Raw genomic sequence first — 13,694 nt, forward strand, 5'->3', positions numbered from 1 at the left:
TAATAAATGAAAAATGCAAGTAAGTTTGCGTCAACAGAGATAAAATAGAGTGGGATAGTTAAGTTGATTAGTAAAAGATACAGGTGGGAGGTGAATGAAATTTTAAACGACAAACATTTAAGTTCCAGTTTAAAATGACAGTTTCACGCGGACTTTTGCGTTGACCACTTCTCGGGAGCGTGTCTTATTTAAATTAAAAAAAAAATTTTTTTTTTTTAATTTTATTCCATTATTTCTTCTTCAAAAATTATCATACTTTTGTGTGAAACCACTATTCAGATAAATTGACAATATTCTTATATTGTCAAAATAAACAAGTAAATTATTGTGAATGTTAATTCCAATAAAGAGTTTTAAAATAACTGCCAAGAGAATGAGCAATGTTTTAAAAATAATCAATAACGATTTTAAATCGTAATGATGAAAAAAAAAATTTTATATTGAAAGTGTTTTTGGATATATTTTTCAAATGTAAGTTTTTTCTTTTTTTTTTTTTTTTCTAGTTATAATTATTGTGAATGGCTGTAATGAAAGAGAAATTAATTTTACTAATTGTTAGAATTCTAAGCACGCGCACATTTACAATTGACGAATAGTAATTAGTTATTTGGATTATCACTATGAAAATACCGGTTTTTTTCTTTACAGTGAATAAAATAATAGTCATATTTATGCAAATGTGTTTCGTAAAATTTTGTACGTGAGATAAATTTTTTTTGATATTTTGTTATTAAATTTATTGCCGATATATTTTTATAAATTTTAAGCGTTAAAAAAATTTTTTAATTCTAAAATTTCTAAGTCAAAATTTTAATTTAAGAAAAAAAATTTATTTTTGATATTTTATGGCCGAAAATTAATAAAAAACAATTGTAAAAAATTATTCCAAATTTTTTACATTATTAAAAATTTATAAAAAAATTTTTTTACTAATTTTAAAAATTAAATAAAAATTAGTTCATAATTTTGTGACATAAGAAAAGTACCCGTCCATAAATCAATCATTAAAACTTTTAATTAAGCAATAAAATTTAATAGCTAAATTTATTAACAGTATTTAATAGTATTTATACCAAAGCCATGTCTTGGTGAGTAAAAATAATTTATATACCGCGATAACACTGAAAGGTCAGTCAATCAACATAAATCTACCACGTAAAGTAATTATCGATACACTTTTGACCTTTAATTGGATACAAAATTACGATGTGATACATAATATTGGTGATAGTGATAAATATTAAAACTGGTTTTATAATTCCAAACTGCAATTGGGAATTTCCGCTTTTTAATTAATAATATTTCAGATTTTGCATAACTGACTTGAGCCAAAAAATCCATCTTCAAGAACGACAGCAACGTTATGACCAATTTTAATGGTGAGTATTCAATAAATCCTTTCTTCGCTTGTCAGCTCCAAGTTCCGCCGTCGGATGGCGCGCGTGAGATAATTATTAAAGGAGGGGGATTCCTTTAGACGGCTCAAAATTACCGTGAAAATGACAACAATTTCCGCGAGTTTTGATTATTATTCACAACAATGTAAAGAATAGAAGCAATTTTCATTTTTAGGATAATTGAACCTCGGTCAGGAAGGATTTGTCTGTAAAGACGGGGTAACTGAAAAATATGTTGTACATAAAAAAAAAAGAAAACTTGAAAAATTACAGTATAAAAAATGTAAAATCGGTCCCGTCGTAATCAAAACTAGAAAAATTACAGTTTGAAATAACATTTTTCTAAACTCAATTTTTTAATTTAATATTTAGAGCTTTCAATGTAAATTTTACATTCTACAATGTAATTCTTATAAAATCTGTAATAATTACATTTGAAACTGTAATTTTTCCAGTTTTCATCACGAAGCACCACGTTGCATTATATACTGTAATTTTTCAAGTTTTCTTTTTTCCGTGTGGTAACAAATGAGTGTAGTTATAGCCACACATCCATTAGTTGCATTAATAAAATGTTTTAAATTGTACTAACAAACCAATTTGTTAAATCACAAAATCAATTTGTTGCTATATCAAAGTGATTTTGTCGTAATAAAACTAATTTGGCAGTATCGATATCTTAGGTTATTCTAACAAAATTTTCTTCATCATGCGTCCTTAATTGTCCATTAAAATCAATCTATTGACTCAACTCGACCGTAGTACAGTTATTTAATGTAATTTTCCTGATAACTTGTCTGTTTGGATAAATCCATCAGTGTGTACTGAAGATACCTAACATCTTCGGATTACTTTCGTTCAGATTAATTCGCGAGCAAAGTTACTTGAAACTAATCATCACGTATCAATTATGTCAAGGTCATCGTCATCTGGCACTCAGTCAAGGGTCGGAACCATATCAATTTGTTTGTTTACTATACGACTAGTCATCAATCGCGATAAATACGACTGAATGTATACAACCTGCTAACTTGATTAGTTTCCAAATATTCTAATCAAATCCCGATAGCTATCATTGTTATCTATCAGCCGCACGCTTCAGGGCCTCATCCCCCTTGTATTAGTATTGCTTCAGAGCAGTTTCATCAGAGATAACCGAAATTGTACTAAAAATAAGTAGACTTCTTTTATAATCAGAGAAAAACACCGTGAGCTAAGTTATGATTTGGTGATTAAGATAAAGTTATACTACGCATTTAGTTACTCAAAAACATCAACGTAACCGTGTTAATATTCCAGATTTATGCGGTTGTTATTATCAACGTACATAAACATGAGATATTGCATCAATTTACACTTGATTTATTTTTTTTTCTTATCAATTTTCAAGTTTTTATTTCTTTTGAAATTTGTCTTTATGCCAATTTTCTGAATTTTTAGGGATTAATTCGTCGTAAAAAGTCAATTTTTTTATTTAAAAATAAATTAAAAAATAATATTTTACTTTTAATAATTAATTATTGTATTAAAAATTTATTAAAAGAAAAAAAAATGATTCTGAAAAAAAAAAAAAAAAAAAAAAAACGGGAATTAAAACCTAAGCCAGGAATCGAACCCGGTTCTTTCCGAATATAAGTTAGAAGCTCTACTATCGATGCTAATAAAATTTTTTTGACTGAAAGTAACCAAAAATTCTATTTTTTAAAGACTTTTTAACGTTCTCTACGGCTTAGTTTTTTTAAAAATTGGTTTTTTATATTTTTAAAAAATTGTGACGATACTTTTTTTGAATTATTAGGGCTCAAAAATGATAAGCAACCAAATGTGGAGTGGCAAAAAATACGTACGAAGCATGATACAGAAGAACTTCAAATTCACGGCTTTGAAAAAAGTTACTTCAACATAACCTTGACATATCTATCATATATTTTAACATTAGGATGGGTGCGATTACTTTTTCACTGGTACCCGCATTTTCACTTGTATGCAACTCACAAAAAGTGTCCGTTGAATCGTGCTACCAAGCTTTTGATAATCGTAAGTCATTAAAAGAATAATAATTATTATTAAAATTTCAAATTAAATTAACAAACTTATCAAATTATCAGGATGACTATCAGGGAAAATACAAGTCATACTTCGTGAAAGATGTAAAAATAATAGGAACAAAAAATTTGCGGTAAGAATAATAATAATTTATAATCCATGTAATTTATATTAATCGATGATTAATTGGGATCAGATCAAGCGGACACTTGAAACTACTCGGCGAGATCGACGGAGATTTATTGACCAGTATTGAAGGTAAAAGTCTGGGGATTAACCTAGACAACGGCACTAAGCGGGAAGTCCTAGAATACCGGGCTTTCTGGTTTAAGAAGCAGTGCTACATTTGGGACGAGGCCCGGGACGAGTTCGCTGGGTTGATCGGCCTGGACAAGTATGTCTCCTGTCCGGAGCTCCATCTGGGGCACAACAAAGGCCTTTCGCAGGAGGAACAACTCTTGAGGTAAGAAAGGAATTCTTTATCACAGTTGAGAATTTCTAACAAATTTACTTATGCAGGCGGATCGTCTACGGGAACAATGAAATAATCGTACCGGTCCAAAGCATCCTTGTGCTGTTTTTCTTGGAGTTCTTAAATCCGTTCTACATATTCCAAGTTTTTACGATATGTGTTTGGCTGGCAGATGCTTATTACTATTACACCGGTGCTATTGTTCTCATGTCAGCATTCAGTATTACAAGTACTATCATTCAAACTCGGCGGGTATGTTTGACTTTTGATTAATCATATCCATTTTTATTTATTTAATTGTTAACAACTTTTTTATTTACTAACTTCGACTAGAATTCAATTAATTTTATTTAAAAAAAAAAAAATTTTATTATACTTATATACTCTGGTTAGATTTTTCTACTAGCGAGAAGGCGTACCCACCTAGCGGTGAAACCAAGAACTAATTTATAATAAAAATTACTAATCGCTTAGTTGTCATTTAAACAAAGCTAAAAAATACTTTAGACGAAATATTTTTTATTTAAAACAAGATTTTTTCACTAAATTATAACCAAAAAACACAATTATTCTTAGAATCAAAAGAACCTGCGTAGTACAGTGGCGTCTATGGACACAGTTCGCGTAAGAAGGAACAATGGTGAATTTGAAAGCGTATCTAGCTTTGAATTAGTTCCTGGGGATGTTATAGAATTGCCGAGGCACCAAGGAACTGTGGTTTGCGATGCCGTTCTACTTACCGGGCACTGTATAGTAAACGAATCGATGCTTACAGGTACTTATCACTTATTACTTCTTAAAAATCACTTTTGCATTGTTAACAATTTGTTCATTCAAAAGGAGAGTCGGTTCCTGTAACTAAAACACCGCTAACACCCCGACCGGTGCTTTACGACGCTAAAGAATGTTCTCAACACACACTGTACAGTGGAACAATGATAATACAAACTAGGTAATACAATTATTAATGAATAATAAAATGTATGTAACTATTGCAACTACTTTTTTCGTTAAAAACATTGCAAACTTTTGATTAGTTGCTTAAAAAATAAATTATCTTGTAGATATTACGGTGAAGGTCCAGTATTAGCACGAGTTATAAGAACAGGCTTACAAACAAACCGTGGCGCTTTAGTAGCGGCCATTTTGTATCCACCGCCAGCTGACTTTAAATTCGATCAAGATTCGTACAAATTTATTGGGATACTTGCATTTATTGCACTCTTGGGATTTATTTACACGGTTATTACCAAGGTATTAATTAAAAAATGCAACTAATTAATCAATTAATTCATTATAATTAATAAATCAATTTTTTTAAGGTATCCCGCGGAATAACTGTTAGTGAAATTACAATTGATGCATTGGACATAATAACAATCGTAATTTCTCCAGCGTTACCAGCAGCAATGACAGTTGGAAAATTATACGCTCAAACACGGTTAAAGAAAGGACAAATTTACTGCATTAACAGCCGTGTTATCAATGTTTCTGGCAGTATTAACTGCATTTGTTTTGATAAGGTACTTTTAAAGTTAATTTTATTCAAGAAAAAAAACTTTTGAATCAAATTTCAAGAAAGACCAGCTCGGGATTCGAACCCAAACCCGCCCGGTCAGTAAGTCGAGTGCTCTATCTCTAAACCGTGTGTCTTAGATCACTCAGCTAACATCGCTGTTTTTTTAGTTCAAGAATTTTTGCCTTGAATTGTAGTTCATTTTTTTATTAGTGTACTTGTATAGTTTGATTAGGTTATGTTTTATTTTATGAATGATGATTTTAATGTTCAGACTGGGACGCTAACAGAAGATGGCCTCGATATGTGGGGTGCAGTTCCAAGTAGCTATGGAACGTTGTTAAAACCGGAAAAAGACATCAGAAAACTTAGCGAGCATCCAATATTCCAAGGAATGTTAGTCAGCCATAGTTTAACGCTCATTGACAATGAACTATGCGGAGATCCGTTGGATGTCAAGGTATAAAATATTCTATCAATTTATTTCTTTCCCGAAATTCCAATCAACCTGACTTTTCTTTTTGACTAATCTTTTTACAGATGTTCGAAAGCACTGGCTGGGTATTAGAAGAGCCCGAAATATCAGACACCAGCAAATACGACCTGTTAGTGCCGACTGTCGTGAAACCATCAGCAGGAAACTTGAACTCGATCTCGGAAATCGGAATAGTGCAGCAGTACCAATTTTCCAGCTCGCTGCAACGAATGTCGGTGATTTCCCGGGTCCTGGGTTGCGACCACTTCGAATCTTACACCAAGGGCTCCCCAGAAGTGATCCTGAGCCTCAGTAAACCTGAGACTATTCCTCAAGACATAATGACAGTTATGCAAGAATACACGGAACAAGGCTACCGGGTGATAGCGATTGGTAAGAACAAGATAACCCGGAGCTACACAAAGATCCACAAGATGCCGCGGGAGCAAGTTGAAAGAGACTTGGAGTTCCTGGGGTTGGTAGTCCTGGAGAACCGGCTGAAGGAACCGACTGTTAAAGTCATCGAAGAGCTGAGAGAGGCCAATATCAATGTGCTGATGATCACTGGGGACAACATCCAGACTGCTGTTAGTGTCGCGAGGGAGTGCAAGATTTTAAGCAGGGATGAGACGGTTATCGGAGTCACGATAGTTCCCGCGCCTAATAATGAAAAAGATCGACCCAGGATTTATTATAATATCCAGGGGAAACCGGTTAAGACTATCAGCAATAAAATGTCATTGGATATCATCGAACGCGGGATGGATGTTATTAACTATCGGTTTGCCTTGACTGGACAAACATGGCAGCTTCTGCGAGAACATTATCCAGAACTGGTTCCTAAAATTTGTGTTCGCGGCGCTGTATTCGCGCGGATGACTAGCGATCAGAAGCAGCAGTTGGTTATTGAACTTATGCAACTGGGGTACTATGTTGGTAAGCTTCTTTCTTTCTTACCTTGATTTTTAAAAATTGAAACAACTCAAAATTATTTGCATGGATTGAATCATTTCATTAGATTTCATTAGATTTCTTAATCAGAACCTCGCTATGAGGTGTGCAATTTTGAAATAACAAAATTAAAATTTTTTTGAGCTCTTTTTTCAAACTAAAGTAGCTTAAGAGAATATAAGAAATAATTTTTATCAATAATTGATTCAAAAACTTTTATGAACAATTTGAAGCTAAGATTAGTTATTGGTTCGCCATTTTGTTAAAAATAGATACTTAACAATTTCTTAATTAAAATATTAAAATAAAAAATTCAAAAACTCACTTTTTTTTCAGCAATGTGTGGTGATGGCGCCAACGACTGTGGCGCTCTCCGGGCAGCTCATGCGGGAATTTCTTTATCTGAAGCCGAATCTAGGTAAGTTTCTTCCATCTTACATCCAAACCGCGCAACAGAAACAAAGTCCATATGGTGGGGATAAGAACAAAGTTTCATACTACTTTGATGATTGATGATATGTTTCAGCGTGGCAAGTCCATTCACTTCCCGAATCCCAGACATAACCTGCGTGCCAAAAGTGATCCGTCAAGGCCGCGCAGCACTAGTGACATCCTTCGGAATTTTCAAGTTCATGGTGACGTACTCCTTAACAGAATTCATATCAGCATTCGTGTTGTACTCAATTGACTCCAACCTCTCGGACTTCGAGTTCCTGTTCATCGACGTGGTGCTGATCGTGAACTTCGCGTTCTTCTTCGGGAAGACCCAAGCCTATGAGGGCAAGCTAGCAAAGAAGCCGCCGATGACGTCGCTACTAAGCTTTACGCCTCTGTTCTCACTGACGCTACACATGATCACGATGCTGCTGTTCCAGGTGGGAGTCTTCTACTGGGTGAAGCAGTTTGACTGGTACAAGCCTCCGGCTTTCAAGAACCTCCACGACTTCTACTCCTACGAGAACTACTCGGTCTTCACGATGTCCATGTTCCAGTACATAACAGTGGCGCTGATCTTCTCGCACGGAAAGCCGTACCGACGCGCCGTCTACACGAACAACCTCTTAATCGCCTCCATTGTGATCTCCACCATGGTCTGCGTCTACATCGCCCTCTTTCCGGCTTACTGGACCATCAGGCTCTTGGAGCTGAAGATGCCGCCGACTTTGGAGTGGCCGTGCATTCTTCTCATCCTCTCGGTCATCAACTTCCTCATCTGCTTCTTCATCGAGGCCGTCATCATCGAGCTCCTGATTGAAGGCTTCGTCAAGCCTAGGGTCTACAAACCCGAAAAGTCCAAGAAAGTTTACTTGAACATCCAGTGCGAGCTCAATAGCAATCCCGAATGGCCGACTGTTAATACTGAACTCCCTGTCATGCCTCTCACGCCCACTGATGATAAGGTTAAAGTCACGGAACAAGCCTCTGAGCCCTCTTGCGGTGGCGTCGATAATCCGGCGTTTGAAAATGAAGACACTAGTGAAACTACGAAATTTTAATACCATTATTTGTAATATATTTTAATTGTGAAATAGTTTTTCATGATTTTTATTGTGGAAATGAAATTGTAAAAGTTTGTAAGATTTAGTTATATTTGTATACGAAATATATGTTGATTTTTAAATGTTTTGTTTGTGAGTTTAATTTTTAATTCAATAAAATTTTATAAGACAATTTTAGAGGTTAATATTTTTTTTTTTTTTTTTTTTTAATAAAGAGAAATTATTTATTTTAATTTTTACAAGAGGTTATGCATTTTATTCCGAATTTTTTTTTTAAATCATTGAAAATCAATAAATGTGCTCAAATAAATTACAAGTAATTTTTTTAATTAAAAAAACCAATTATTAAGTATTATAAAAAATAATTTTATAATTTTAATGTCAGCCGTTAATTTAAAAAATTTTTAAATTTAATTAATTTTAATAAAATTGTTTTAAAAATTTTTTTTTTTTTTTTTTTTTTTTATTAAATTGATTTTATAATAATTTAATTGCTAAAAAATTTCTAATTTAATTGCCTAAAATATTTTTCTTAAGTTCATAAGTTTATTTAACAGCAATTAAACCTTCGACAGTTTTCGGTGACAGCTGAGACCCGAATCTCCCCGAAGTTTTTATAGTAAGCTCCGACAGAGTATATTATTATTTTTATTTACATCAGCAGAGTGAGTGTGAGCTAAAACGTGGATGTAACCTAAAACCCAAAACAATAACTAAAATATTTTTACTGACAGCTACAGTTTTTATTAAATAAATTTATTAATGGATGATTCTTCAGATTCGTTGGATTTATTCCAAGTAAGTGAATTAATATTTAATTTTTGTAATTATTTAAAATTAAAATTAACAACTGTTAAAAATTTTATATTTATTAAAAAATTTTTTTTAGAACTCGCTTTAATTTTTTTTTAATTTTACAAATAAAAATTACAGTAAAAAAAAAAATTTTTTTTTTTTTTTTTTCAGAATTCTAAAAACGAATCATTGGAAAAAGTAGAGCTGATAGTCAACGTCAATGGAAGTCCAAAAATTATTCCAGCTTTAGTAAGTAACTTTTATTATTATTATTATTAATTAATAAATTATTTAATTAATAATTTTTAAGTCAAAACACTGGGTCGTCAAAAAATATTACCTAATCTATGAAATTCCAAATATTTATGACAACAATGGCAAGCAAGTACTTGGCGCTAAGTCAACCTGGCTGGAGATCATTAATTACATGATCAATGATTACAGTTGGCTTCTGCGATTACCTTATTACAAGTATGTATTTAATTTATTTATTTTTTTTTCATACATAGACCCAACAGCGTTAATAGCCATTGACAGGGTCATTTAATATACATATTTGGCGTTAAGTGATACATGAAACAATTTTTGTAATATTTTATAATAAGTATTCCATTGCTTAAACAGATATAATCAATATTAATAATAATAATAATAGTGGTATAATAATAAATATAGTATATTAATAAAACAATTTATATTAAAAAAATTTTTCCAGATTCTGGTCCAACATAGCCTTCAACCGGTCAATAATGGACTCTTTGCTATCAGTCTTACAAAACATTCCCCGGTTCTACAACCTTGAGAACTTCCCCAAAGACCCAGAAATGCAAAGCACCCTCGAAAAGCTCCGTCAGAAAGTCTTGAACATTTTCGCCCGAATCGTGACCTTGAAAGAGAGTCCAACAAAATTCATGACGCCGGCCTACCACGGCTCGTTGATCTACGACAAGTTTCTAATAACGATACCGACGCTGATGGATTTAGCGCAGCTCTACGGTCGCGACAACGAGCGAATAGTGAGCCAGATAGTAAAGCGGGTCTTCAAATCCCAGGAACTCTACAACGAGGACCTGAAGATGACTGTGGAGTGTACTTGCCAGCTGCTTAGTTCATTGGAAGAGAAGCTGTTTGACCAGCCGCTTCCTAGAGCTCACGACGTCATCCGCATCTCGGAGGTGAACGACCAGAAGCTGACTAGTGAAGAGGTCGAAGACATGATTGTCTATTTGACTGACGTCGCGTCGAATATCGCCATCTTCCTCAGTGTCTATCCAGACGCTATTGATTTCTATGCCAGTGATTATTTCATCATGAAGCTTGTCGGCGTTTATGAGAACATTATTCCTGCCATCTATCGGAAGCTCAGTGAATTTGCTGAAGTTGACTGCGAGATTGATGAGATACAGTTGAAACATTATTTGCATATCGCGAGAACTGAATTTATTACAGTATTTCATAATATTATTTTTAATAATATTAGATTGATGTTGGAAAATCCGTAAGTTTGGGTAAATTTCAATTCTTTCCATTTTTTTATGACAACATTATTTTCAGAATATTACTGGAAGAAAACACCGCTAAAGAGCGCGCAGATGAGTTTCTTAATTACCTAACAAGTGTTATCTCTGACCGACATTTTATCATGGATTACAATAAACTGTTTTCTATCCACGATGATTTAGAAATGCTCCATCAATTTACTTCTGACATGTATCCTTTCATAGATATTCATTTATAATTTTAACGGTGTTTCTTAGAGTTTTATTGAGCATGTATTCCTTAAATCAATGACTTCAGTGATGAAGCAAAAGAAACTTTTATAAAACGTTCAATATCTGAGGTTATCTTGAAGTCACAGCCTGCACGAGTCAAAAAAAATTCTGTGATAATCCAAGATGCGACACCTGGTCCAAGTCATTTTGAAGCTGCTCCTAGTGTGTCTGATAATGGAAGCGCTCCAGATCTTGAAAAATGTATTAGTGATGTCAAAGATGTCATGTGTGATCTTGGAGACGGTTTTATACAGGTTAGTAAAGATATTTTATATTTTTATGAAGGAAATTCTTCGTCTGAATTGTCCTCTGAATTGAATAGAGAAATTTAAATAAAATTCTAGATATAATGATATTTAGTACAAAATATACATTTTTTTCTCAACTGGGCGTCTACTCTTTTTTTAGAGCAACGCCCCTTAACAACTGTTACCTAGCAACACCTCTAGGAACGCCCCTTAGCAACATCCTTAGACACGCCCCTTGGTAACTGTTATCTAGCCACGCCCCCTAGCCACGCCCCCCTGGCAACGGCAGCCCTAGTAACGCCTCTCAACAACAATTACTCAGCAAATAAAGCTATAAAAACCCCCCCACAAACGTGATATTTGACGTCTACGGAGTATTTCTATTTAATTTTCGGTATCTGTGTTCCAGAAATGTCTCGTACATTACAATTACAACACAGCAGCGGTAATAAACGCAATTTTCGAAGATAACCTGCCAAGCGAACTTAAAGAACTAGACCGAAAACTGCCATTTATTCCACCCGATCCTTCAGAAGCTTCGGCTGCAGTAGACAAGGCGATAAGATTTGAACGACTGAATGTCTTCGACGGTGATGAGTTTGATGTGATGACGCAAAACAAAATAGACACGTCTCGCGTTTATCGTGGCAAAAAGTTTGTACCTTCCGAATTTTCTCCAGTATTAGCTAGGTAACAACAAATTTAATGGTAATTGTTAATAACACTGATTTCAGGAAAGATAAATACAAGAATCTAAATGAAATGCTAAACGACAAGTCCTTCAAAAAGGACATTGCTAATATTTACTCAAAGTACGGTGTAATTGAAGACGAATATGATGATGAGTACGACGACACCTATGAGAGCCATGATGTCGGCTTGCGTGGCGCTGATGACTTTATTGAATTGGGCAGCAAACCATTCACGACACCTAGAGTGAGTTTAATCTTAAGTAGAAGATTAGATTACTTTGTAATTTTTTTTTTTTTTCTAATGTTTCAGGTGCTGAGAGTCAATGAGAAGCGAGAAGAATCCGAAGAAGAGTCTGAGGAAGAACTGCCATCAAACTCGTCAAACGGCCGCTGCAACTTCGTCCAAGATCCGAGCGTGCTTCGAGAAAAACGCGAAATGGCGAATCGTGCGCGTGTTTATAAGCGCGGAGGAAAAGCAGGTGGCGCTGGTGATGTTGTTGGAAGACCCAAAGGCCAGGGTAATGACAAGGAAGTTCTAGTGAACCGTGATAAGAAGAACACGAATAAATCTTCAAGAGCAAACCACAATCGTCGTTCCGGTGCTGAATGGAAACGTCGTCAAGGAATGGTTCCGTCATAGATAACGCGACTGATAAGTTTATTTAAAACCAGTATTTGTTGTGTTTGGAAATTAATAAAATTTCAATAAAATTATTTAAATATTCCTTTATTTTGTCGTTTATTTGTAAACCCTTCCTGCCCCCAAAACAAAATAATTTTAAAGACCTCCGGACAAAATTGTAGTTTCAATTTAATCCGCTATAGGGCAGTGTGTGCTAGTTATTAAGCACGGCATCCATTTTGTTCACCCAGTAAAGGTTCCATTACACGTTGCAAATACTTGACAAAATCATCAACCGGTTGCTTTTCCATCGTGTAATCATTGTCTATCTCTAAATAAGTCCTTTCAGAATCCGTATTTGGCCAATTTAGACTCAAAACCCGGTCAAGATCCCTAGGCGTTGGATTGCTGCAAAAAAAAACTAAATTAGAGAACCTATCATCCAAGATAATTACAACCTACCCATATTTCGCAAAATTGGTCCACATTTTGACCATCCGCGTTCGCCGGATCCCGATGTCGCTCATGAGATCAAGCGGTTGGTTGAGGTTAGAAGCCCAAAAGACGTGCAGAACGTCATCTGTAAAATTGTAAATTAATTATTGATTTATTAATTAAAGTATTTAGGTTCATGAAAACTCGCCTTAAATCTCATACTGCCAACGGGTGGCTGCGCAAAGGGGATTCCCATGAAACTGGAATACCTCACGCCCTTACCGACTGTCGGCAACAACTTTCCCTGGACCAATCCTTTGGTGGTCATCACCGGCATGGTTAAATTCATTGAAAAGAAAGGATATCCCCACGGAAAATGTTCCTGGAGAAATTCTTCAAAAGAACTTAAAGAGAATTGTCCAAAAATGGACGTGTTAAACATGGAAATGTAAATGATAAGTTTAACTAGGCGCTTCATTTTAAACACGTGTTTCTTTAAACAAACTAATTTAACGATTAGACTAGCGCTTTTATAGCCTGGTTTTAATTAGAAATACAAAGTATATAATTGAAGATAACGACCAGTTTTTTTGCTATCTTATGTATTGCTGATAACTAGCTAAGTGCGACTTGACAAATGGATCTTACGGAAAACATACATGACGCATGTAGCCGCTATCTAAAGGGGAATTATCAAACAAATTGAGGAAAAAATAAATCGCATTTACTGATAAACAACTTTAAAATAGTAACAATTCTTGCGGAGTTATATAA

General features: G+C 34.2%; 3 protein-coding genes across 3 annotated transcripts; 2 read left to right on the plus strand and 1 right to left on the minus strand.

Moving 5' to 3' along the window:
* The first annotated feature begins 163 nt into the window (after positions 1–163).
* On the plus strand, positions 164–8,528 carry LOC141532924 (polyamine-transporting ATPase 13A3). Its single transcript, XM_074251558.1, has 14 exons — positions 164–471; positions 1,308–1,379; positions 3,196–3,434; positions 3,506–3,576; positions 3,640–3,906; positions 3,963–4,167; positions 4,492–4,690; positions 4,756–4,867; positions 4,980–5,169; positions 5,238–5,438; positions 5,706–5,891; positions 5,972–6,842; positions 7,194–7,275; positions 7,384–8,528. Exons 2-14 carry the CDS (start codon positions 1,364–1,366, stop codon positions 8,351–8,353), a joined length of 3,609 nt encoding a protein of 1,202 aa, XP_074107659.1. The 5' UTR covers positions 164–471; positions 1,308–1,363; the 3' UTR covers positions 8,354–8,528.
* A 471-nt stretch (positions 8,529–8,999) lies between these two features.
* On the plus strand, positions 9,000–12,593 carry LOC141532926 (activating signal cointegrator 1 complex subunit 2). Its single transcript, XM_074251559.1, has 9 exons — positions 9,000–9,154; positions 9,323–9,400; positions 9,462–9,622; positions 9,867–10,649; positions 10,706–10,861; positions 10,949–11,177; positions 11,581–11,825; positions 11,906–12,107; positions 12,174–12,593. The coding sequence occupies exons 1-9, from the start codon at positions 9,119–9,121 to the stop codon at positions 12,501–12,503; spliced, it is 2,220 nt and encodes a 739-aa protein (XP_074107660.1). The 5' UTR covers positions 9,000–9,118; the 3' UTR covers positions 12,504–12,593.
* Positions 12,575–13,600, minus strand: LOC141532929 (pyrethroid hydrolase Ces2a-like). Its single transcript, XM_074251564.1, has 3 exons — positions 13,203–13,600; positions 12,948–13,065; positions 12,575–12,893 (listed from the first exon to the last, which is right to left on the minus strand). The coding sequence occupies exons 1-3, from the start codon at positions 13,396–13,398 to the stop codon at positions 12,707–12,709; spliced, it is 501 nt and encodes a 166-aa protein (XP_074107665.1). The 5' UTR covers positions 13,399–13,600; the 3' UTR covers positions 12,575–12,706.
* Positions 13,601–13,694: the final 94 nt, after the last annotated feature.

The sequence above is a fragment of the Cotesia typhae genome, unplaced genomic scaffold (assembly GCF_013202065.1).
Source record: "Cotesia typhae breed Kobodo isofemale line unplaced genomic scaffold, CoteBio_Ctyphae contig_69, whole genome shotgun sequence".
In the NCBI taxonomy this organism is placed as follows: domain Eukaryota; kingdom Metazoa; phylum Arthropoda; class Insecta; order Hymenoptera; family Braconidae; genus Cotesia; species Cotesia typhae.